General features: G+C 43.4%; 1 protein-coding gene across 5 annotated transcripts in view; it reads right to left on the minus strand.

Annotated features, from left to right (window-relative positions):
- Nucleotides 1-449: 449 nt before the first annotated feature.
- LOC116945233 (protein argonaute-2) overlaps nucleotides 450-24,636 on the minus strand; it is a 42,718-nt gene continuing 18,531 nt past the window's right edge. For 2 of the 5 annotated variants that reach the window (XM_032959550.2, XM_032959547.2), the window contains exons 8-19: nucleotides 23,960-24,107; nucleotides 22,082-22,201; nucleotides 21,325-21,474; nucleotides 18,736-18,869; nucleotides 17,855-18,039; nucleotides 17,094-17,253; nucleotides 16,496-16,586; nucleotides 14,920-15,114; nucleotides 14,116-14,250; nucleotides 12,482-12,583; nucleotides 11,182-11,381; nucleotides 450-10,581 (exon numbers count right to left, since the gene is read on the minus strand). In XM_032959550.2, the coding sequence (XP_032815441.1) occupies nucleotides 10,470-10,581; nucleotides 11,182-11,381; nucleotides 12,482-12,583; nucleotides 14,116-14,250; nucleotides 14,920-15,114; nucleotides 16,496-16,586; nucleotides 17,094-17,253; nucleotides 17,855-18,039; nucleotides 18,736-18,869; nucleotides 21,325-21,474; nucleotides 22,082-22,201; nucleotides 23,960-24,107 (1,732 nt within the window). In that variant the 3' untranslated portion in view covers nucleotides 450-10,469. The remainder of the gene's footprint in view (nucleotides 10,582-11,181; nucleotides 11,382-12,481; nucleotides 12,584-14,115; nucleotides 14,251-14,919; nucleotides 15,115-16,495; nucleotides 16,587-17,093; nucleotides 17,254-17,854; nucleotides 18,040-18,735; nucleotides 18,870-21,324; nucleotides 21,475-22,081; nucleotides 22,202-23,959; nucleotides 24,108-24,636) is intronic. The other 3 variants (XM_032959552.2, XM_032959551.2, XM_032959548.2) reach the window with 3 other exon arrangements.

Consider the following 24,636-nt stretch of genomic DNA (forward strand, 5'->3'; position numbering starts at 1 on the left):
TAAAAACCACTACCAATCATTCGCCATTAAGTGACGGTGTCGTCACCACGCCGCCTGTGCCAGGCCAGGTGCACTGAGGCCACGTGAAGTGTCGAAGGCTCCCTGAACGGTCCGGGCACAGACCCAGGTGCCATGGGTTGACTGTGATGACTGACAGATGCATCAGCTCTGCCCCCCCCCCACCCCACTACTGTGCATAAAAAAAAGATTCCCCATACAGCCTTAACAGACTGTTCTGGTAAGTGCTGTTAGCGAGGAGCGATGAAGGCCGGAACGGCACACGAGGGAACGGGAATTGGAACTCGGGTCGACGGGTTCATAACGCGGCGCGCTAATCGCTACACTACCGCTCACACACACACACAACTACCCCTTGTGGAAAAACACGCCAATTTCACATGCAGCCTGACCACACCGGAAACAAACATTCAGACACGGGGAGGCATGGGTTAGGGATGCACTGCAAATGTATTAAGGAACATAAGAGGGGGGGCGGGGGGGGGGAAGTAAAACAAAATAATAATGAACGGAAACGGGGTCACATTTATTAGAGCGTGAACGCGCAGTTGTTTGCATGCCCGGCGTAAGGGGCCGGTTCGCAGTTCACCACTCCACCGTGGCCCATAATGCCCTATACAATGGCAGCATCATCATACTGAAACAATGGTAAAGCAAACAACTTTAAATATATTTATAATATATCAATACAGCTTAAAAGGACACATTTAGCAGAAAGTGGGAGCGAGCAAACAAAAAAAAGCCAAAAATATTTAACAGAACCGAAAAAAATAAAGGTAAAAAAAATATTGATTAGCGTCAGCTAACAAAAAAAGTACGGGTTTAGTTTCATTTTTGCTCAGCACAATGATGGTCCAGTTCATACAAATGTTTTGGGAATTCAACAACAAAATTAATCATAAAAAGATTTTTTTCTTTTTAACTGACAGACGTATATTAAGCAAACTGGCAGTAAACAGCACCAGTAAGATAGAGAGCTTGGTCACATGTAAAAACACAGTGTGAGGCGGTGCATTGTTATACAACACCAGCTCTAGAATAACACACAGAAAACAACATACCCCCCCCCCACCACCCACAGGAGACAATGGTCAGCAATTTCCCCTAATGAACACCCCCCACCCCCCTTTCTCCGAAACTGGCGAAATGTTGAGCAGCAGCGTTATCACAACTGTGTACAACCAAGTCTCTCCCGCCAATTGTTCCCTAGCAGTGATCATTACCACGCACGCAGGCTTCCTTGCACACCCGAGGAAATAAAAAAACACCTCTAGGCACTACAATAATTATAGTAAATGAAATAAACAATTATAGTACGTAAATCTACCCCAAAAAAAAACCATGAAGCTTTTCAGTAAATAATGGCATGTTCTATGTTGTGTTTCTTAAATCTTATTACAAACAGCTCCGATATACACTAAAATGTCAAGATATGCTGTATATTATTTGTAGAGAATAACCTGATGACATTGTGCAAAGTCTAAAACGGATTCATCTTGTACCACCTGTGGGGTAGCGGTGGACGCAGGCGAACGTCACACCAATGCATTTGTTAATAAAAGTACACGGGGCTGTCACAAAGCCTTCCCACACAAATTACGACTGATGAAGGAATCGATGTTATCGGGCCTGCAAACAAATCAAGACGTGGAACGCTGAGCATCTGAGTTCACCGTGGCGAAAAGTCCATACACTTTTTCGTTCCTACGGCGTTCAATGACCTGTCGCTTTCACAGCTCTCTCGGTTTTTTTGTTTTGTTTTACTCAATCCCCGCACCCCCCATTCCTACATTGCTGCCAATATAGGGGAAGGAATCTTATAGGGATTTTTTTTTAACTCGCCAGCTTAAAACTAGTAGGTTGTGCAAGCCACCGACAGTTAATCGCATCGAGCCAAAGCGCATTGATGTAATAAGAGTAAAAAGCTACAAATGCACCGAAAAGTCCCAAATTTGCAAGAACAAAAAGACAACCGATGATTGCAGTGGTGTTTTGGTTAGCGAAATCAAGTACCCACGCCTTTCACGTCATGTTCATGCGTTGGCCTCAAACTAAAGTGTTGGTGTAACGAGTGGCTGTGTTGTCCCCCGCACACACGCGCGCGAGAAGGGGACAGTTTGATATGCAGGCCATTGTCACGTTTATATAAATACACACACACATTTATATGGTATATAATGAAAAACAATGGCACCTTTATAAGTAACATATGTAAGGAAATTATGAATTTGAAAAAATTGCATCACAGGTGTGGACAATTCCAAGCGTCGCAGGCCAAGTCTGCCTTTCCGAATCAACCAATTAGCTGAATGTATCGAATTCACAAGTGAATGGAGGACAGTGAATCACATACAAAAGGTGGACCTTTGTCCAGCTTATTAGGCCTGGAGTTGCTTGTCTGCATTAACACACATTTTAGTAGATAGGCTCGGCTGATACGCTAGTCTTTGGTACACATCTTGTCCAGTAGCCAAGCTTGGTTGCTCACAGAAAGAATGCACGACGACATTGCCAGATGCTGGATTGGATTTGCTTGGTAAGCTGGACTAGATTTTAATCCCAATGACTGGCATTTGGAAAATTACCAAAAAAGCACTATCTGCCAAAATGTTGATTGATTTCAATTTACTTTTTTTTTGGACAACCATTGCTTCTTGAGGAAACCATTAAGTAACATGTCATGATTTGTTACCTGCAAATTCAAGCCCATACACATGCCAGGAATTAATATTGCGATAAGTTCTCAACTCCAGTATTTATGCCCCCAAACCAAAAAAAAACAGACGTGATCCAGTTTTTTTTTTTACTGTCCAGCAACTACCAGACCGAGAACAACGTAATATAATTAATTGTGTTAATATTATGTAATATTATTGCAATTAACATATCAACTGCCATCTGGCGAGTGCACGGGACCTGCCGATGTTAGACTTAAATAGCGGAGAGCCTGGACGACCGTGAATGACCGGAGCTTTTGAGATAGGCTGTAAGCAGTGGCTTTTACACGAGTATGTAATAGCGAAACCAAATGGCATTGCAGTAAAACGTAAATTGGCCTTATTGAGTGTACCCTCGGCGGTAAACAACACACACACCGCCCGGCAAACCCTGGCAAAAAAAAGCAACAGTCCAATCTGGAACGGCCACAAACAAGCTTTGCAATCCATGTCTTTTTTTGTTTAACCCGTCTCAGGCTGTATATTTTCCTATTGCTTGTACAGTACTTGTCCATATAGTGCATTATAGTCGGCATAGGAATGTAACCATATATAGAAACACACCTCATACATCTTAACACAGTACTAAGTGCATCGCTACAGTAATGTATACGTCAGCTGACCTGTTAAAGTGTCAAGTAAGTCTATAACATGCAATTAAAAACTGAGCGAAATAATGCGCGACTGTGGTTGGCATAGTGTATAGGCTTTTTTTTTGTTTGATACACAATGAATACTTTTTTTTAACAGCTGTTGATATCGTAGACTTCAGTTTAAATTGTTTGTCGTCAACTTAAGTGCACACACGTTTGTCAAGATATCAGGGCAAGCAATAGCCGAAAGGTGGATGCATTTTTACATTGTGCCATGAGAGAGCAAATAAAAAAAACCATCGCCGCTTAAAAGGTATATTTTGTTTGTTTGTTTAATATAACGAGACGGAGAAGCAATGGTCAACGTGAAATGAATGCAACATGCTGCGGCAGCCCCCACCCCGAATCAAGTGTGCAGCGGCGACACCACTGCGATAATAATAATGGAAGTTCTGTTCTTGGTCGATTAAAGAGGTACTTTATGTAACTTTTTTTTCATTTTTCTTCTTTTCCCCTAAACTTTTGTTTTGCAAAAATAGTCGCTTCGGAGTTATTGCACATTCAGTGAAATATCACAAGACGAAAAACTGTTACGCTGCTGCGTGGAAGCAGCCCAGTCTCGCCGTGCCTGTTTTAGATCGGACCCACAACACACACACACAGCAGCATCAGCAGCTACCTGCGAATACAATACGTTAAAACAAAGCTGGCTTTAAAGTATTTATTTAACTTTACTTATTCAAAGTTTATTTTTGTTTGCTTTTTTGTTTTTTTATTTCTTAAATCATCTATTGCATATTACAAATTATTTTCTGCCTCTGTTGGTAAACACAATATGGCACCATTGTTGTCTTTCCACCTTCCCAATCTGGCTGAACCCATCACATATCATCATGTCTGTCTCTCTCTCTCATTTCTCCAAACGCACACCCCCCCCCCCTGCTTGCTACAACACGACTCTCCATCCCCGACAATGGCTGCAAGCTCCGATGAAGAAATGCTTGTGGGGAACCTCGTTGTGTAGCAAGAACGGTCTCTGTCAACGGAATTAGTCAAAGTATTGACAAAAAGGCACTTTGACAAGGTTTTACATTTTGGGGCGAGCAGAGAAACAACCACCACCCACCACCCCCCACCCCCACACGGCACCGGTATCGCCGTCATGCGTCGAATAAAAATTCGACGACAAATCGGTAATGAAATAAAAAAACAAAACTACAACAAAAATACTGACTTCATTGGCTCTGCTGTTTTTTTTGTTGTTGTTGTTGTCAACCGACTGAAAAAAAAGAAATGCGATGAGATAACGGAACAAAAAAATAATCGTCGCCGCAACAATACCACCGAGGGACAGGGGAATCACAAATTGCAAACCTAACATTTAGGAAAATGTTTGCATTTACGCAATTTGTTCTGAATGAATGCAACGTTATTCAACACCCAGCTTAACTGCTTAGATTTCCTGTTGGGGGTTTTTTTTTCTCTTCCTCTTTTCGGCATAGCAAATCACAGCGTTAATTGAAAGCATGTTTAATTCGTTACAAAAGATATTTCGCTGAACGCTTGTTGTTGTTGTTGTTGTGTGTGACCTACGCCAATATAAAATACAACTTTTAGTTTAGTACCACGTAAATTGTAGCACAGCCTGCACCCTTCAATATGGGAATACAATATACCGGTAGTTATTCCCTCTGCCAGCTGCCTGGTTGTACACTCATTCTCAAATGTACGTCGTGTATAAATAAGATATTACATTCACACAATGGCGAATCTTCATTGGAGTCAAAGTGAGTGTGCGTACACAATCCGAGTATGAACACTTTTCACTTGAAAAGCAGCAAAAACCCAGGGTTACCTTGAACTTTAAAAAAAAAAATCTTCCTTGCCTACGAATACTATACCGAAGACCAATTAGCCCTTGATTTGTAGACAATTTGCATAACCACAGCCATTGTTCTAGGTCACAATCATACGAGGAAACGTGCATTTCAGCCGATATCCTCAAACTGCGGGCAGCGATGACCACTTGCAGGACTTTTAAGAGGACAACTTTTATCCCCAAAACAAGATACCTAGGGGTTGTCAAATTCATCAAGGACCCGACCTGGCAGTTGGTAAGCAAGTGGCAATTGGGAGAGGTAACAGGAACAAGGTTTGCATTTGTGTTTACACGGGACCTGGTTCTGGGGATGACTTTTAAAACAACGCAGTCCATCAGGAAATGTTGCACCGAACGACTGTGCTATACGTGATTGGTTGAGGAAGGTATCCCTGAAAACAGAATACGACGAACGGATAACGGAGATGATCGATGCTGTTTTTTCTTTCCCCACTGCCCCCCCCCCCATTCGTAAAAACTTTGCTCTCACAATAAAGGTTCGCCAGTATAGCGCAAACTCGTCCGTGTGCTTGTCCAGCCTTGCATTACTGTGAGAGCGCTCCTCTTGCCGACCGGAAGCCGACGATGCTCCCCCACAGCCACTGGGAACGGGTGCACACGCGCGCACGGCAGCGAGCAAACGAACGACATTCCCACGCACGCACGAGCCAAACATACGCCTCGTAACGCTACAGATTCATGCTATACACTTGGCCAGTATTTTGTGCAGCATTCAGGGCTTGACATCAGGGCCACACGCGGCTTGGCTCACGAGATACAATTAAAAATAAATAGGTTTGCAATTTTGAGAAGTACAAAAGTGCAGCATTACAGAAAAGCGTACGTCACACACCGACTGTACATAGTGTTACATCGACACACACGGAGAGGCATTTTTTTTTTAAAATCAGTTGCTTTTGACCCAGGTTTAAGGCATGTATAGAAAACACTATTCGACGAGCTCTAAACAAAATCTGCCCTGCACACCTTTCCAAAACCTTCAGTAGTATAGGTTCTTATCGAACGGGTGCAAGGAAGCAAGGCAATGAGCCTCAAATTGCCCATACCACAGCACCAGATTTCACCGCACCCCCCCAATTATCAATGGAGTGCCGCAAATGAACAGACTTTGCGCGCTCAATATGTTGCGCGTATAAACCCTTCGCTTCTGCCCATGCCTCACCATCGTATGGAGCCCCGTTCTATAAAATGATAACGCACACTGCAAACACCAATTGCAGTCTCAACAAGTGTACAGCCCTGTACCAAAGAGACAGCTTAGCATAATTGTTCACAATCATAAAAAGGAATTGTTATCTTGCCTGTAAACAGCACTTCTGTTACTTTCTTGGCATTCCACAATGCACGATTCAAAATAAACATAATTCAATGAGGTAGCTCGACAACACTATGAATATTGTATTTCGCCACTTTTTCTGTTTATATTCGCTATTGAAAGTTGTAGTATAGTTGAAACTTGAGAAAGTCACTGAAAAATTGTATAGCAGTTTGGTTGATCTGTAGTCTTTTGGAAATGGAAAACTAAATTATGGCAATAACACAAATGGAAACATTTACACTCTTTTCAATGGTACTGCTACCACTTTTTGGTGCCGACTTTTTAAGTTGGTAGTGCACGATTAAGTAGCGGGTTGGTTTGGGTCTAGCAAAAGTAGATTGTACGTGCGTTCCTTGTTCCAAGCAAGACCCCTTTAATACTGCATGCCGATCTAGCACACACACTTGCTGGACTCTCCCAGCCAGAGGAGGGGAAATTCACGGCGCGGATATAACTTCATGATCTTCTAAAAAGATTTGGATGAACAGAAGCACCCCAAGGCAGACAACTCTTGATGGGTACGTGTATTTGGATTGGATAATTACTCTTAATTGAGCTTTCCAAATGCGTTTAGATCCGAGTTTTCCCAACTGCATCAACAGGGAAACCAAACCGACATAAGACTGCATCTGCATGGATTGGATTTGCGCTATCTCACCCACACGGTACGTTATGCTTTAAGGTTAACCATTTGGGCCATAGCCGTGAGATCTTAGCAAGGCTAATGACAGCAGACCTTCGTTTGTCAAAAAATGTACTGGCATATTGCCATGTGATGAAATGTTCTAGCACGTGGATCTGTGGTAATGTCTGCTTGTTCTCAAAAAATACTTGGCAGTCAACTAAAAATTTAACTTTGTTTTATTTTACCAAGGCCCACTGTGAGCTATAGAGCTCTTTTCCAAAAGTGACCTGGCCACAAATGATAGCTCAAAAAAGTGGCTCATCACGTGGAAATGTATAGCAGCCAAATACTCTAAAAACGTTTCTTAATGTGGAAGGACTAGCCGAAGGACCTGGAGAAAAATCCATGTACCCATGTGGAGGACATGCAAACTCCAAATATACAGGCGTCAGCGTTAGGATCGAGCCCACAGACCTCATGCATGATTTATTGACGTCCAACCAAAAAATATTTTTTGTAAACTACTCTCTTTGTAGGCAGTACATAAAATCAAATGCTCGAAAAAGAACACTCCTGCTTGTATTGCATTTAGAATTTGAGTTTAGATTTGAATCGAATTGTATGATGCATGGTCTCTGGAGTGGAATCCTTAACTCTCTTAAGCCAGTAAGGAAGCGTTTGGATAATCAAGTGAATTCCTTATGGTATGGACACAGATAAACTGTTCCTTTACCATTTTGAAAGCATTTTAATTAAGGCTGGTTATATGGTTGTTCAATAATATTGATAATTAGTGCATTTAATTATAGAAAATAATATACAGCCTGAAATTAAAAGTTCATAGGGTTAACAAATGGATACAAGGAAGTAGATGCATCAGAGCAAGATGCCAAATTTGAAAGGGCATCAGGACAAGCCACAAGATTTACTTCTATATAGGAAAGGATATCCATTGTCAATGTTCATCTGTTGATAATTTTAAAAAAAATCCTGCTTCGATGGTTAGACAGTGCAAAACAGATCCAAGTCAATGTTTTTTTTTTCATTTTAACAGAAGTGCAATGAATATTTACGCTCAAATCGCAAAAGCCAAGTTCGTCAATTTGCAGCTCTCAATCTCTGTACATCTGCCAGCTTGCTATCATTTCAGCCGCCACCCAGTGAATGAATCCTTCCTCGTTACGATGTGCACCTCAGTCGTAATTATTGCGATGCGCCAAAAACAAAGAAGAGTACCCGTTAACTCCAATATATTGCTAAGTTTTCTAAGGTACAGGGCTGTAACACCATGCTCACCATGCGCTCTAAACACCCTCCCCCAATTTGCCTCTTCCTCCACAGTCTTCGGTTGCGCAACTTCCCGAGCATTCCATTCACCTTGTGGTGTAATTGCTGTGCAGTACAAACACCTTCAGCTGTCAGAAATTGAAGATTTCTAAATAAACTCGATTTCCAGTATGGGTTTTGATGATTTCTTTAGTTATCATTATACTGCTGGTGGGAACAAGGCTCAAGGAATGATTTGGTGCTCAGTATTCAGAAAGGACTTAGAAACTGTCATTAAGAAAACAACACGCTGGAGATATGCACTAAATGGAATAAGCTTTTAACATGCAACTTATTTATAGAAATATTTTTTTTTGTTATTCTCGTTCAATTCTTTCTTTTACAAACTGCATCACCGACGCCTCGGTCCGTTCAATAAGCACATTCTGAATTCTCTCTCAAGCACCAGCACAATCATCACTTCCGTCTCAAAGTGAAAACTATTCTACCTCCAGTACCAATTCAGCCTCATCCAAATTCATGAATCCACCCCCCCCCCCCCCACTTCGTTATTTTTGCCTTGCCCGTACTCGGCACGTGGCCAGTGAAAGGTCAATGGGCAAACGAGCTCCGTCAGTGTACGAGCGGTGATAACCGGCCACGCTCGTTTGAAATAGCCTCATTTTCTGCCCGATAAACGCCACTTGCATGTACTTCACAATGGTTGACAATAACTGGTACCGAAGCTATAACCACAGACACAAAAAAACATGACCCATCTTTTACCACCAGATTCTGAAGTTGACTAGCTAAAAGCGAGATCAAGTGCAAGTTTTGGAGAATTATGCAAGTGTGCTTTTTTCTTTTTTTTTCTACGAAACACGGGATTGTGTCACGTAGTTGTACAGTGTCGTTTGTTTTTTTTTTTTTACGGTTTTATATTTTTATTAAATTTAACTTTACGCCAAACCCCACCTGAAGCGGGCTGTAAACTAAGAGCATGCGTTCATGGCAAGGCCACTGCACACCGCGGCAAAGAGTAGCAAAATGAGAAGTTACAAGCACAATGCGTTTTTACATCTTTCTCCAACTCTTTTTTCTCTCTGTACAGCAAAAAAAAAAGCCAAGCCGGTGGAGACCCTGATGAATCACAGTACCCTGCCCGTGCGGCGGTTTAGGGAAGCGAGGGGGTGGGGCGGAGGCTTTAAGTGGTAAAACAACCTCATTTGTAACGGAGCACATTCCCCCTTTCAAAACGATTTTTTTTTCCATGCGCTCGATATTGATGCTACTCGCAAGCTAAGGGCACCGGAGCGTGCGCCACTCGTTCAAGTTGCATTGTGTATTTTTTTTTTAAAATAAGATAAAAAATAAAATATATATATTAAAATTATGTTCAACCATACACAGTGTTCGAATGGGGAATAGTCTGGCCAGAGTGTAGGTTAAAAGGGGAGGGGGGGGTGGGGCATTTGGCTCATTAGGTTCATTAAATACATTGCTCTAGGCTCTGTCGAAGCCTAAATCGCGTAGGGGCGGTGGTGCCGTGTGGTTGTCACCTGGCCCCCTCCCCCTGCCTATGGCTTGCTTTGTGGAAGTGGGATAATGGGAGATGAGGTACCCCCATCTTCCATTCTGCAGGTAAAGGAGGTCAGGTGCGAGCAGAGGACTCCACTCATCACCGCCCCAGAGCCGAACACCGAATCTCAGCTTGCGCTGTCCCCTCCCCGTGCCAGCAACCCAATCCCTGTTCATTCGACCGCAGCTCAAGGCAATGGATTAAGGTAACGGATGTGTGTGTGTGTTTCTTATTACCATTATTTTCTTTATGGTTTACCGTAAAGATTTTTTATTCTTAAAGCCAACAGGAGGTAATATCACACACCCTGGCCCCCCTAAACCTTCTTTCCGGTGGGCAGCAATTGCAGCAAAAGGCAATGGATGGGAGTTCTCATCCCCTTCTCTCTCCTCCCTGCCTGCGCTGGGGCCGTCAATCTGTCTGTCCAGCCGGCCGTGCATCTGTCCGGCGAACTCAGGCGAAGTACATGGTGCGCAGCGTGTCCTGGTGGACCTGAACCGCCTTGGCCAGTGCCTGGGGGTCGCGTCCGTTGCCCTGACCCGAGGCGTGGCTGCCCTCCGCACTGCTTCACACACACACACACGTGCGTGCAGACACACACACACACAGGTGCGCGCAAGCAAGCCGTTGAGACGGCCGTTGGCGCACGAGTGCATGGGCACACAGACATCCGATTAGATTCCCACATACAGCCTGCAAAAAACAACCACTGTATTTATGTTATCCCAGAAAGCTTTACTGGAGCTCAGGACTTTAAAAAAGGGGTCCAGCATGAGAATATTTGGCCAAATTAAAGTGTTTTGATCGAGGGAGGAAGCCGAAGCATCCAGAGAAAATCCACCATTCGCTGGAAGAAGACTTAAAAAGGGCTCTGCCCAGAAAGGGTTAGGAACGAACTTTCAATACTGCCATTGATAACTTCGTAGCAAAGCAGATTTTGGGGTGTCAGAAATGTACACGATCCATCAACCCTTTCCTCCGAAAAAATCACTCGCGCCACCACACTTGATTTGAAATGCGTCAATGTACTGCAGTCAACTTCTCAAACAGAGATGCAAATGATTTGATTTAAACAAACGGGTGCCAGACAATCGTCGCCACACACGCGCACGCTCCAATGGGAACGCTTGAGACATCGCGGCCGCTGGTTGGTGCCCATGCTCACCTGTCATACTCCTTGTCGACCAGGTGGTATCGCGCTCGGAAGGCAACCAGGTGGGCGTAGTAGGCGGGCGCGGGGATGGACACGGATCGCGTGCATCGCACGTACGTGTGGCACAGCTGGTAGGTGAGCACCTGCAGCTCATCCGCCGAGAAGTGATTGTCGTCCCAAAGCACGTGGTAGTGCGAGGGGCGACTTGTGCCCTGCGAACGCGCACGCATCGCAGGTTTGACAGCAAACCCATCAGCATTGACAACCGGGTAATGTATGTAACCGTATTTCCTAACATTACAATTTTATTTTGATAAGTTAACTATTGTTCACTTGTAGATGTTAGCCACTTTCAGCTGCAGAAGAGCTGCCTTCTCTGTCTAAGGAAAACTGGAATAAAATTAAATAAGAGGCTGATGGTACGGAGCAACGTTCCAATATTCCCAACATAGAGCGATGTATTAGTTATTAAAAGTCAAATATTTATTCTATTACATGATTGTGGGATCGTTGGAACTCACGGAATTGGTAGCATTTTATTTTTAATGTGTGCCATCTAGTGGTGAATCTTGAAAATTGGCACTATAATCCAAAAAGACCCAAATGTAAATCCAAACAACCTTGACCAATTCTATTGAGCAGCAGGAGCATCCTCCGATTAGCACGGTTGGCTACATACGGTGCGAAAGAAGTTCAACACGCATGCATGCATACCCTGGTGGGTAGCACCATGGGCCCCAGCACACAGGAAAGTCAAATGTATTCATGGGTCCGTAGAAAAGGAGCTTAGACAGGTACTATGTATTTTTTGACTGCAATTCACCTTCTTCATCAAGCTCTATTACATGAAAAAAATTATCGTTAAATCTAGTCCATTTTTGTTTTAGCTTTTTATATTGTTGTATCCTAATTTACTTGCTGCAATCCCAGGTACCCATTGCAAGAGAAGCAACGAGTCACGTGTCTGAATAGGCATGTCTTTCAGCCCCTCGATAAATAGAAGCTGCTACGACTACCGCTTAAGGCCCCGGGGCCTCTCAGACCCTTCAAAAGATTCGCTGGCAAACGAACCTTCAAAAGTATGTATGCTGAACTTCTTTCGTACCATACATAGCCAACCGTGCTAATCGGAGGTGCGGGAGGACAACAAAACTAAACGCAAAAAGCAGTGCTGAAAAAATTCGTTTTCAATTTCGACGATTTAAAAGTGCATCGCTCCAGTGCCTTCCTAATATCGCAAAGGAAGAACGTTCCAGACGGCCGCAGAAGCCCATCTGAAAGCGCTCGGCACGATGCGGTGCCGGTCAATCACCTGGATGCCCGCGTGGCTGCAGAGGTAGAAGTCGAACTCCGTCGGGTGCGTAATCTTTGTGTCGACTGTTGTGCCCGCGGGTATGTTGCCACTCTTCCCGATCTGATGACGAACGAAGAAGAGGGGGAAACAATTATAAACCAACTGTCCACATTTCCAGTCAACAGTCTTGGAAGCATCCATCCATCCCCCCCCCCCACCGCTGGTGCCTTTAGTAGGCAGTTCGTTTTTCTGGTAAATAATATATTTTTTTAAACAGTCACAAAACTTGAACAAAGTCAAGACTGTGTCGGTGCCAGTACCTAAAATGTTAAATTTACATTTACTGTAACTCTCTCCTACTCGATCTCCCAGCATATGCATTCATTCCACTTCAACAGATCCAAAATACATCTGCACGTTTCATTTAGAAACTACCACACGACTTTGTCTTCTTGGTTCTTTCGGTAAAGTCACCACGTAGAAAGGAAATAAAATGATAAAAAATAAAACATAATAAAATAAGATTCTCACGACGTTTCGGCCACAACACAAGTAGCCTTCTTCAGGTGAATAAACAGGACTGTCCAGAAGACGGCGCTTGAGTGAACATTGCCAAGCATGGACCGCGTCTTTTACACACACTGCCGCCGCACCTCCGCCCATCTTATAGAAGTGCATTTCATCTTATAGAAATGCACTGGCTCCTCATCTACTGCCAGTGTCTATTCAAGCTCCTGACACGCTGGTATTTAAATCTCTTCATGGCCTCGCTTCCCTCGTCTCGTTTCACGTCCCCTCCCGCCCACTCTCAATCTCTCCTACTCCTAACTGTCCCCCCCCCCCATGTCCTTGCGCACAATCCTGTTTCGGCTCCTTTTCCCGACTTGGCCCCCTTGCACTGGAACAAACTTCCCCTCCACATTAAGCGAGAAGCACCCTCCCTCAAGACCCACCTCTTCTCCCTGGCCCATCCTTCCCTCCATCCTTAGGCACCCCCGTAATTCCGGTACCCACAAACCACCCTCCCCATACCCTATCCCTATTCACCGTATCACTTTTAGTTACCCTAATTGTACCACTCATAACCCTTGTGAAGCACCTTGGATTAATAAATGCGCTATATAAATATAAGATAAGAACACCTTAGTCATTTGAACATCACTACCTGGTAAATCACATAAAGGAATGACTTATCAAAAATTAAAATTGTAACATTCCACTCTTAATGACACAATTTCTAACAATATTTGGAAAGCACCTTCAAGCTAGCCTAAGATTATAATCAGACAGGAATTGAACCTCACTGTAAACTAGTTAATACTAAAAGTGGCAACTCAATAACAGAATTTCATGAACAATCCCAAAACTTCTTTGGTTCTTTCGGTAAATTCACGTAGAATGAGACAGGTCTGTTCCTTTCACCTGAAGAAGGCCACTTGTGTTGTGGCCGAAACGTCGTGAGAATTTTATTGTGTTATTTTATTTTATTAATATCTGATTTTATTCTCATTCTACGTGACTTTACCGAAAGAACCAAACAAGATGAATCCTTGCAGTCACGAAAGCTTTAAATCGAAATCCCAAAACTATATGAGATTATAAAGTGTTTGTTTGCCCAGAGAGCAAGCAGGAGATTTACAAGCATCACTAACCCTCTCATTGCGGTCGGCGCAGAAGAGGCGAGTGTGGTGGCGTTTCTGTACAACGATGAAGGTGATTCCTGGCCGATACTCCTTCTCTAGCCTGATGCACGCCTCGCGGATGGCGAGCAGCTCGTGGTATAGAACCTGGGGGCGTCAAAAAGGGGACGCGCGCAACACAACCGACGTCAAGAGGATGCACGAAAAACACAAAGACTCGCGATCTATTTTTTTCTTCCTTACTCAGGTCGATTTGCGTAAAACTCGCCGAGCTGCGAGATGGGGATGGACTTTGCTGAACTTTGAGCAAACCTGTTTCTTCCCAAAAATAAATTCTCTAGATTTTTATCAATGTGGCAACAACTGCCACCAACACAGCTGGTGCGGTGGCTGAAACGGCTCATGCGTGGGCAAATGCCCCCACAACCTAAATTAACTCATTTGTATTTTTGTTATAAGTTAAAACATTTTGCTCATCAGTTAACTTTTTTGCTCCACATCACCCCCCCCCCCCCACCACCCCCACAAATTCTCCAAACGGCATTTTCATATACTTTTTTTTAATGTAGCAGCAATACAAATGAAAGTTTTAATGCAAAACATCCCTGAAAGAGAAATCAGCAAAAACAGCCACTTAACTTGTTTTTTTTTTTTATCTTTGCAAAGCATGAAACTGTATGTCAGACAGGCCAAGGCACAGCTTAGGCATGAACCTTCTACAATAACCAGGCCGGTTGTTTTTTGTGGGGTCTCGTGGTTTATCGAGTACAGGACAATGCAAAGCACACGGCGGCGACACGCAATCGCAGCGGGCACCTGCTGGAACTGGCCCTCGGAGACGCCGTCGCGGTAGAAGATGATGCGCGTGGGCTTGAAGCGTGTAGACTTGTAGAACTGGATGAGCAGCTCGCGCACCATGGACGAGAGGTCGTGGATGATCTCCTGCCGGTGCTGCTGCACACGCACCGTGGCGCAATAGCGGCTCGGGTGGGCATCCATGCTACCCACCACCTGCAAGCGTACACCGCGCACACCGACGCCTTGAATAACTCTCTTCAAAAAAAGAACTGGCTAGCCCCTTGTGCACGGGTAGAGCTCTTTTTAAAAAAAAAAAAAAAGGAGCGTACGACGAAATTTGGTAAAATGGGAATGGCTTCTCCGATTAATTTAATACAAAAAAATCAGGGGTGTGTTTTGGACAGTCATTCCAACTCTACTCCTAATCTATAAATATACACCTCGCGATTACTTTTCACAATACAAAAAAAAGCATAAGTATTAAATTGAGTACATAACAATTAATTTAAAAAAAAAAATGCACCTTTTCAGGGAGCTCACCAAGAGATATGCTGCATGTTGGAATGACTAGAAAGGTGATGCGGAGGCATTACTGTTGCACTCGAGTGATATTGTGACACTGTCGCGGGTGGATGACGCAGCCTCCCGGGTGGTTCTTGTTTGATCCCATGGCGCGTGCCGTAGTGAAATTTCGCTCACACGGAAACTCGATTTCGCTAATCGAAAAGTGTCCATAAATTGTCAATTGCGTTCATGCGACATTTCGCAAACCGAACATTCATAAATCGAGGGATACTTGGGATAATAAACATGTATCTGTCAGGCACGGCACTTTAAAAGTAATGTTCATCATACAGCCAAGTAGGGACTCGGTTTCACAAGAAATAACCAATGGACCTTTGAGCTGGATAACAAAAACAACTGGGATCCGACTGAAAATCACACCGTGAACCACCTGGGGGTGGACAAAGAACAAGGAACTTAAGACAACATATATAAACTAAAGCTTTCATTCATTGAGTAACTTTTACGAGGTACAAAGTAACAGTCATGGATGGTGAGGTCTAATGTGGCTTCAGGTCACTCAAGGCCTACTCCATTAAAAGCCTTTGGAGTCACATGGTCTCTCCGAACAATTGCCCATCAAACATGAAAATGTCCACACCAATAGATATACTTCACACTGAGACTGGGTTACACAATAAGTGGGTAAGATAAGGAATTCACAGATAGTACAACATATTTAAGTATTCTGGACTCGAGAGAAAAGAGCCACAAGATTGAACAAAAATCAGAAGGGAATATACTGGGCTTTAAGCCCTGATGTAAAAAGTTTCAGAAGGACAGGAAAAAGGAAGATTGTTTTTGGTTAAAAAAAATAACAAAAGATCAATAAAGTAAATAAAGAAGAATATGAAATAACTATTACATTCAAATATGAAACTCAATACGAAACTACAACGCCCTTTTAAATATGTACATAACATGGAAATGCCAATGCCGACACTAAAATCACTACATGTAAAAGCTTGGCCTGGAACCACTTAACGTTAACGGAACAAGCAAACACAAAATATTAGGCGAGGGGACGAACCGCTGCTATTGAAGGCTTCTTTCCGTCTCCCGCTGGAGGGTGTGTCACATCGGCACCCAGGAATATCACAGGCTGCTGAAACACTGCAGGCCTGCCAGACGAACACACACACACCAACGCACATCGATCAACGCGCATTCCATCGTAGCTCGGCCAAAGCATAACATTTGCAAATAAATTGAGCAACACCAGAAAGCAAATGTTACAAGAACTGTGGTGACATCAAAGCTCTGGTAAAGCAAATGTCCAGCAGATATTATTACATTTCATTTGCATTCATAAAAAGGTATGCAAACATGAGCAGTGTGTACATTAGACTGCATACACGCACCCACCGATGCAATCATGCAAAGTCAGAGGGAAGGTACCCTCATGATTCACATAGCTCAACGCTATTCTCTGAAACTCATATCACCATTATCAAGAGTGGCACAGCCAAGGGAGACCACCCAGTAGTTTTATGTATTGCTCGTGGCCACTCCACTTACCCATCAGATGTTAAACTTTTAATTAAAATAATCTTAATGAAGCATAAGTATTGCTTAACAGCAGGCACTACTGAGTGGAGTTGTAGTGATTTGTTCAAGCCGTGTCGTACCGTATGTGAGGCACAAGGATGTTGTTGACCCCACCGAGCTTGACGTTGATCTTGAGGCAAAGGTTTGAGAGGGTTTGAGGCGAGGTCTTGAGGACGTTCTTCACCTGCACGCACTGCGTGGCCATCCCCAGCAGTGTATCGCCGACCCGCTTCACCTCCGCTGCACGCATAACACGCACGCACACAAACGCCTCGTCAGCACGGCTAAAGTTGTCAGCAACTGTCGGGGGAAACGAGTGACTTGTGAGGCCATTAACAAGCCTGGCTCGGCTTTCCCATGAACTCAAACTGACGAGAGGCTCACTGCCAGGCACACGTGCCAAACGTACGTGGGTTGGGGATTGAAGCTTGGTTCCTCCAAGTGCATGACGCTAACCATGGCACATGCAATTTAAACACAGCAGAATGTACTCCTCTTCAATATTGTCTTGGGAGCTATTTGCTTGACACCCCGTCAATGGAGGCTATCAAGAGCATAGACTCTTAATGGTCACAATACCCCCAAGGCCAACTCTGTACCCATCACTACGTCAAAAGCACCAACAGTAACAAGAAAAACCACACGCATGCATCGCTTCTGTAACGTTTTCCAACCTGCGTCTGTCTTTGGGCGTCTAACTAGCGATAATAACGGAACGTTTCAAACTCGCAGAAGATGACATCACACGGCACGCGACGTCGGGCAAGTGCGGTCTCCATGGGCATAAACGACTACAAAGCACACGTTGTACAAGCAACACGTGAGCAGCAGCGTTCCTCACCGTAGACGGGGGTCTTGCCAGGCAGGATGACCACAATGAGCTGCAGGCCCATGTAGGCATTCTTGAGGTGCCGAAACATGGGCTCCACATTCTCAGCTCCTTGTGCGTACTTGCAGAAGCATGGCTGACCCTGGATGGGCATGCCAGCGTCCTTCGAGATCTTTCTCAACTGGTCCGTGAAGTTCCTGCCGGTAAAGCACGTGAAGATAAATTAAATGCTGTAAAAACTCAACGTGCAGGTCACAGGCAGTTGGGCCTCAGCTAAGCGTTTAAGGTGAAGCTTGTTTAGTCCACTTTCAAGTCAATTTATGTTCGTATAAAACCAGGACTGTTAGGCACTCCAAGATATCAACATTTTCAAATCTGTGGATTATATTAAGTTTTTAATTTAGGTTGCTTGCCTTTCAGTTGAAAGGTTGCTGGTGCAAATACCTAAACCAGTTCCCCTGTTAAAGCTCTGAAGGTTATATACCAAGAAGACTGTTGTGAAGACCAGACATTGCAAGCTAACACTGTAACTATACAGGAATCCACAAACATTCATGTGTTGTAATCATGGTGAAAATTCTAAAGCTAGTTACTGGCATTACCATCAGTCACACAGTCTGCTTAGGACCTACTACCATATCCTGCAGATAAGACACTTTCCCCGCCTGTATTTTAGAGCAAGAGTCGGGGGTGCGTTGTATAATACGACATGCGCGCTTCCAAATTTGTACAACTTGACATCGAGAATCACCTTTGCACAGTGTCTTTTTAGTGCGTCTTATAATCCGAAGAATACGGTAATAAGAATAATTTAACAAGCCAAAAAACATTTGCCGGTCAATCGGCATGCTGGAGGTTAAAGTGGGCCAACACGAGGTTCAACTGCTGCTTACTTCAAGACTTCCTCCCGACACTGCCTCTGTGGTGCGAAGCAAGCGATTGCCCACACTTTAATTTCAATTCCCGTGAAGAACTGCTTCCCCCGCATGTCCCACACTCCCTGGTTGGGCGTCGCCACAGCCCGAGTCTTCAGGCACGTGCACACGGGGGAAAGAAAAAAAACGCATGCACGCAGAGCACATGGGCATTAAAGGTCACGTCCCCCTCGGCCTGGACAACAGCATCACACGTTTCATTCAGAACGTAATTAAAACAAGCAAGACCAGCGCGAGACAGCGAGAACGTGAAAGGTGCGCAACATGCTGCGGTGAATCACTCACAAAGCGGAACGGACAAACACTGCTTCATATCACCAGGGGGGAATGACAGCAACATTTTCACATGCGTACATATTAAACATCGAGAGGCAGGAAGTACTCCGATTATACATTGCTTATATATGTTAACCGCGATTAAAGACTGCAATCACTGCTCACAACTAGCTCGTCCTTTCTGATTTTAAGGAGGCAATTAAGGGATGCTATTTGCACGCTTGTGAAAATGGCAAGAATTATGTAAAAAAAATATGATTTTATTATTTCCCTTCTACGTGACTTTACCGAAAGAACCAAGAAGCTAAAACAAGACATTTACGAGAAAACGTTACCATTTAAAATTACTCAAAGCATTTGTTTACGTCACATCATAATTAAACTGTTTTAATGCAAGGCCATTTCAACACTAATGCACTTCCCACAGTGTTATCATTCTAAACATCAGGTTCAATATTCTGTTTCAATCCAACTTGAACCCCAATGACTTCATCCTAAGCCTTACACCAGTAAGCCCACATTACCAGGTCAATAAACAGTATCCCATTTTGAGGATAATACCTCAATAGATTCTGACCCATATTCTTTGGGTCTTTCGGTAAAGTCACGTAGATAGGTTCAAAGAAAATAACAAAAAATAACAAACAAAAAATTACGACATTTCGATCGCTACACAAGCATTCGTCATCAGAAAGAGGGAGTTAGCTTCTAAAGGTAAACTGTTTATAAAGGTTTGAAATGAGCGTAGCTAACCCCCTCTTCGTGATGATGAACTCCTGTGTTGCGATCAAAACGTCATAGTTATTTGTTATTTTTAGTTATTTTCTTTGAACCTATCTACGTGACTTTACCGAAAGACCCAAAGAATATGAATTCCTGCAGTCACGAAAGCTTCAAGTCAAGATTCTTACCCATTTAAAATTAGGAATACGAATCATACACCCCAAAACCACCACTGCAAATTACCTTCGCGTTATTTATAAATGTGTCGTAACCCTCCACCACCCGACACGACCAAACAGTAAAAAATGTGTCACGTTGACAAAAGACAAATAGTTCACTGCTTTAGCCCACCGGTGTGTTGAAGAGTGAATCCACAGCATTTACAATTTTTGAGTACGACGTTTCGCTGGTAATTACATCCAGCATCATCGGGCAATTCGCCAGCGAAACGTCGTACTCAAAAATTGTAAATGTTGTGGATTCACTCAACACACCGGTGGGCTAAGGCAGTGAACTATTTGTCTTTTGTCAAGGTGACATTGTTTACTGTTTGGCCGTGTCGAGTGGTGCAGGGTTACGACACATTTATAAATAACGCGATCTAACCCCAAAAACCTTTATTATGAATAATATTGGTCGCGAAAGACTACGTGTTAAACTACCTTCAACACAAAACACTTGACATTTTGTTTCTACGTAAAACCTCTACTCATCATTCATACGTTAAACCGGTGATTTTCAAACTGCTAGTGCCCTCTAGGGGGTCAAATGTGCAATTTAGTTTGGACTGAAGAGGTTATATACTCTTTGGTTCTTTCGCTAAAGTCACGTAGGTAGAAAAATACATCATGACGTTTCGATCGCAACACAAGCAATCGTTATCAGGTGGGACAACCACAGCAAGAAAAAAACTGGTGAAGTAGTTTTTTCCTGCTGTGGTTGTTTTTTCTTGATGTGGTTGTCCCACCTGATGACGATTGCTTGTGTTGCGATCGAAACGTCGTGATCTATTATTTTTCTAACTACGTGACTTTACCGAAAGAACCAATGAGAATGGATTCCTGCAGTCACGAAAGCTTCAAATCAAGATTTAAGAGGTTATATTTCAGGGCCAGAGAAAAAATTAAGTAAAAGTAGTTATGGCCAATTACATAATTGAATAACTCACTGCTGACAAAATGAACAATAGAATGAATAGCAGCGACCTGTAGAGCCAAGGAATACAACTGAATGGGATGGCAGCTGCAAAAGGAAAGACCAATTATTAAAGTAAACACTCAATTATTATTGCAGCATGAAAATGCAGTCTCATTCAATCTCTAAATCTGCATTGGACGAGCTGGCACAAAAAAAAAGCAATGTGTGATTATTTCTAGCACGGCAAGTGTGAAAACCACCACGGTAAAATCCACCCACCCCACGGCTAGTTAAGGCACAACAAAAACCATGGCAGACAATGGCAAGCGCATGTCAAATAATACAGTAATAATGACAAACAAACGCAAAGTGGCGACGTGCGGTGGATTGCAGCTGGCGGCAGCTAGTTACCTGGGCGTGTGCGGAGCTGGTACTCACCCTGCCGCCGTACTGCAGCATGGGCGGGTTCAGCACTCTGCCCTGCACGTCCGCCATATCGTCCTTCACCATGATGCCAAACTCGCGCACGTACGGGTCCGAGTTGAAGCTCGCGCTCTTCATCTGAGCGAGGCGGCGAAATTAAAAAAAAACGCGCGAAATCAAGACGTCACGCCCGCCAGAGTACAGGGGACACAAAGTAGGGGGGATGCTCATTGTAAAGTGGACGGAAGGAACAGAGTTGCTTGTGTGGGAAAGGACAACTTGGCTTGGAGAATTAGCAATTACAATGTGTTTTATTTAACCAGGTTAAAACCTTGACATTCACAACTCATTTCCAAGGGGGGGGGGGGGGGTCCTGGCAAGATGGCACAGAAAATGTCATAAAATCAGAAAAGTTAAACAATTAATATGGCACTCTAAAGTAATGCATCATCTAACGCATTGGAAATATGCTATTACTATAAAATATTATCATCAACATTAAATTGCCTAAGTTCCAACTTTGTGGTTCAGTTCATTTTTACATCTTTAGATAATAAAATGAGAACCCATTGAGATAAGTCTCTTTTTACTCCGGGGAACTGAAAGATAAACATTAAAAGACAAATTTACGTTTAGGCAAGTCAATGCCGCAAGGTACTACACACAGCACATTCACAAAGAGGTCCCGATCGGAAGAAAAAAACGGACAGCAATAGCTGATATACACAAGCCCTCAGTTTCTTACCAGACGACTGATTTCTTCCTGCCGGTCCGGAGCTGAACGTGCTGTGGCTTTGATCATTGTGGATGTCTGGTTGTCTGTAAGTTTCTTTATACAGCGCTGTCCAGCCACAATATTGCAAACCTACGAGAGGCAGGCATTTCGGCACATTAATTTAATCTGTTACCAACTGAACACCTGTGATAGGAGTGACGATCACACCGAAAACCGAAACCATCAAAGGCAGAATGACAAAGCTACCTGAAGGGTACCAAATACAGCAAGGCCACCGGTGAGTTCCCTCCCCCCATCATTTGTGCAATGAGTGTCTCAGCCTGGCCCCGAGTTGGCACTGGTGCAGCTGTTGTTAGTCAGAGGCATCTTAAATTCTTGGTTCTTTCGGTAAAGTCACGTTGAAGGGAAACAATAAAATAAATATAAAACAATAAAATTCTCACGACGTTTCGACTGCAACACAAGCAGTCATCACCTGATGATGACTGCTTGTGTTGCAATTTTATCGTTTTATATATTTTTATTATTATTGTATTCTTTCCCTTCAACGTGACTTTACCGAAAGAACCAACAATATGAATCACTGCAGTCACGAAAGCTTTAAATCAAAATTCAGAGGCATCTTGTTATTTTTATCCTCAGTGCTGGGTATATATCCAAATAACAAAGCGGTCTTGTGAGGTGGCCTGGGGACATCTCTCCTGCTACTCTTCAGATACGCAATATGCAGATTTAATTTGGCTGTTGGAAGCCTTTGGCAACCAACACTAAATATGAAGAATCCTAAATTCGGTGCGTTGTGTGACTAAGGCGACTTTTGGCAACCCACAGTTTAACATTTTTCCTCAATTATAATTATTGGAAGGACTGTAATATTACAGATGTCCAATTTAACAATTACTGACTAGTTTCACTTATAAAATGTATTAACTAGAGTAACGAGTTAGTTCACTGCAATAATAATTAGCATCGCAACAGAACGTAACTTAAACAATAATGGAATTACAATACAAAAGATTAATCATTACTACAATCGCAACTGCTTTACCTGTGTATTATTTCCCATCACAATTCGAATTCTGAAGTCATATTGGAATGACATGCAAGCCACAATGAATTGCTAAGTGCGCATATGCCGTCAATTTATTTTGTTCGTCCCTAGTAAATTGCATATTCATTTAGATGCATTCTTCAGGTAAAACTGCAAACATTTGAAAGTAAAACTAAAATGACGTGGTTTTATGGTAACCCACGGAGCTTTTTGAGCATGTGACAGAGCACATCTGTTCATGTGGAAGTGACACGGCTAAGTGCACACGTGGGCTGGCCGGCTAAAGTCCCATTAAAAAAAGACCAATTCACGAACATGTGTTCCACCACTCTAATGACCACTTAAATGCATGTTTTCAAAGAATTCGCACGGATGCACATTCGAATATAGCTCACATTAAGTCACCTGTACTCACACAAAGTGGTCAGTGCCTTCCAAATGTCATATTTTAGCATTTTAACAAAAGGCAGGTGCACAAATCATGATCCATCCCAAACAGCAATCAGGATACATATTGCACAAGTGGAAAATCACATACTTCCTTCTTGTATATGACTGACTACAAACCCCAAACCATGGAAGCATATAACTTCGCATATCGCCAATTAAACAACTCTCAAAGCAACTGAACGGCTCAATCGCTGACAGCCGGATCTCTCATGGCTGCACGACATAAGCCAGGTGAATTCCCAACCACCTCTGCATGTCATTTATTGCAGATGAGCGAATTTAAAAAACCACTGCTCCTTGCTGCACAGCTACCCTGCGAACACCCGCCTCCAGTCAGTTTAACACGTAGGCTTTCGCGACCCCCTTCCAGTGTTCAGTTTGCTCACCTCAAGCGGCAGGTAGGTGTGCTTCTCTTCCTGCCCCACCTGGAGGCAGGGTAGGTGCGCGTACTTCAGGTGAAGCTTGTACTTGTCCCTGAAGTACTGTGCTACTGTGCACTCTACCGTCTGCCCGCTCTCCAGCTGCAGAGGGAACCTGCAGAGGGGAAGGCAAGAGAGCAACAAAATCAACATCACGGTGAGCCACGGTCTATCCACTGAGTGGGACGAAAGCGCCACCATGTCGTCGTAATCCTTCGTGGTCTTGTGATGCTAAACGGTATCTCAAGCCTGCACATCAATCGATTTCATCGCTCCATCTCTCAAGTCATTGTCTTCTCAAATACAATTTATATCCTTTGGTTGCCATTACACCACCAGCCTTGTCACAACTTCATCACCATAACTTAATGAAAACAAAACAGCATAATATGAAAGTCTTACAATGCATTGACATCCCTTTCAAAAGCAAACCACAATCATAACACTTAAACTAGCCCACTAATCACTAACCTTAGTCTTAAAAGTAATTGTAGAATGTCAGAACACTTTTCAATTTGCGAATTGAATATTGTGCTTATGAAAAAGGCATAACACTGGAAAATGACATTAATCACTTTAGCACGTGTTTCGTCACTCAGGCCACTCATAGTTTCCCCACACGTGCGTGAGCCGCAAATACACGT

Source organism: Petromyzon marinus, chromosome 23 (genome assembly GCF_048934315.1).
Source record: "Petromyzon marinus isolate PM22_M1 ecotype Great Lakes invasive population chromosome 23, UKy_Petmar_22M1.pri1.0, whole genome shotgun sequence".
Lineage (NCBI taxonomy): Eukaryota > Metazoa > Chordata > Hyperoartia > Petromyzontiformes > Petromyzontidae > Petromyzon > Petromyzon marinus.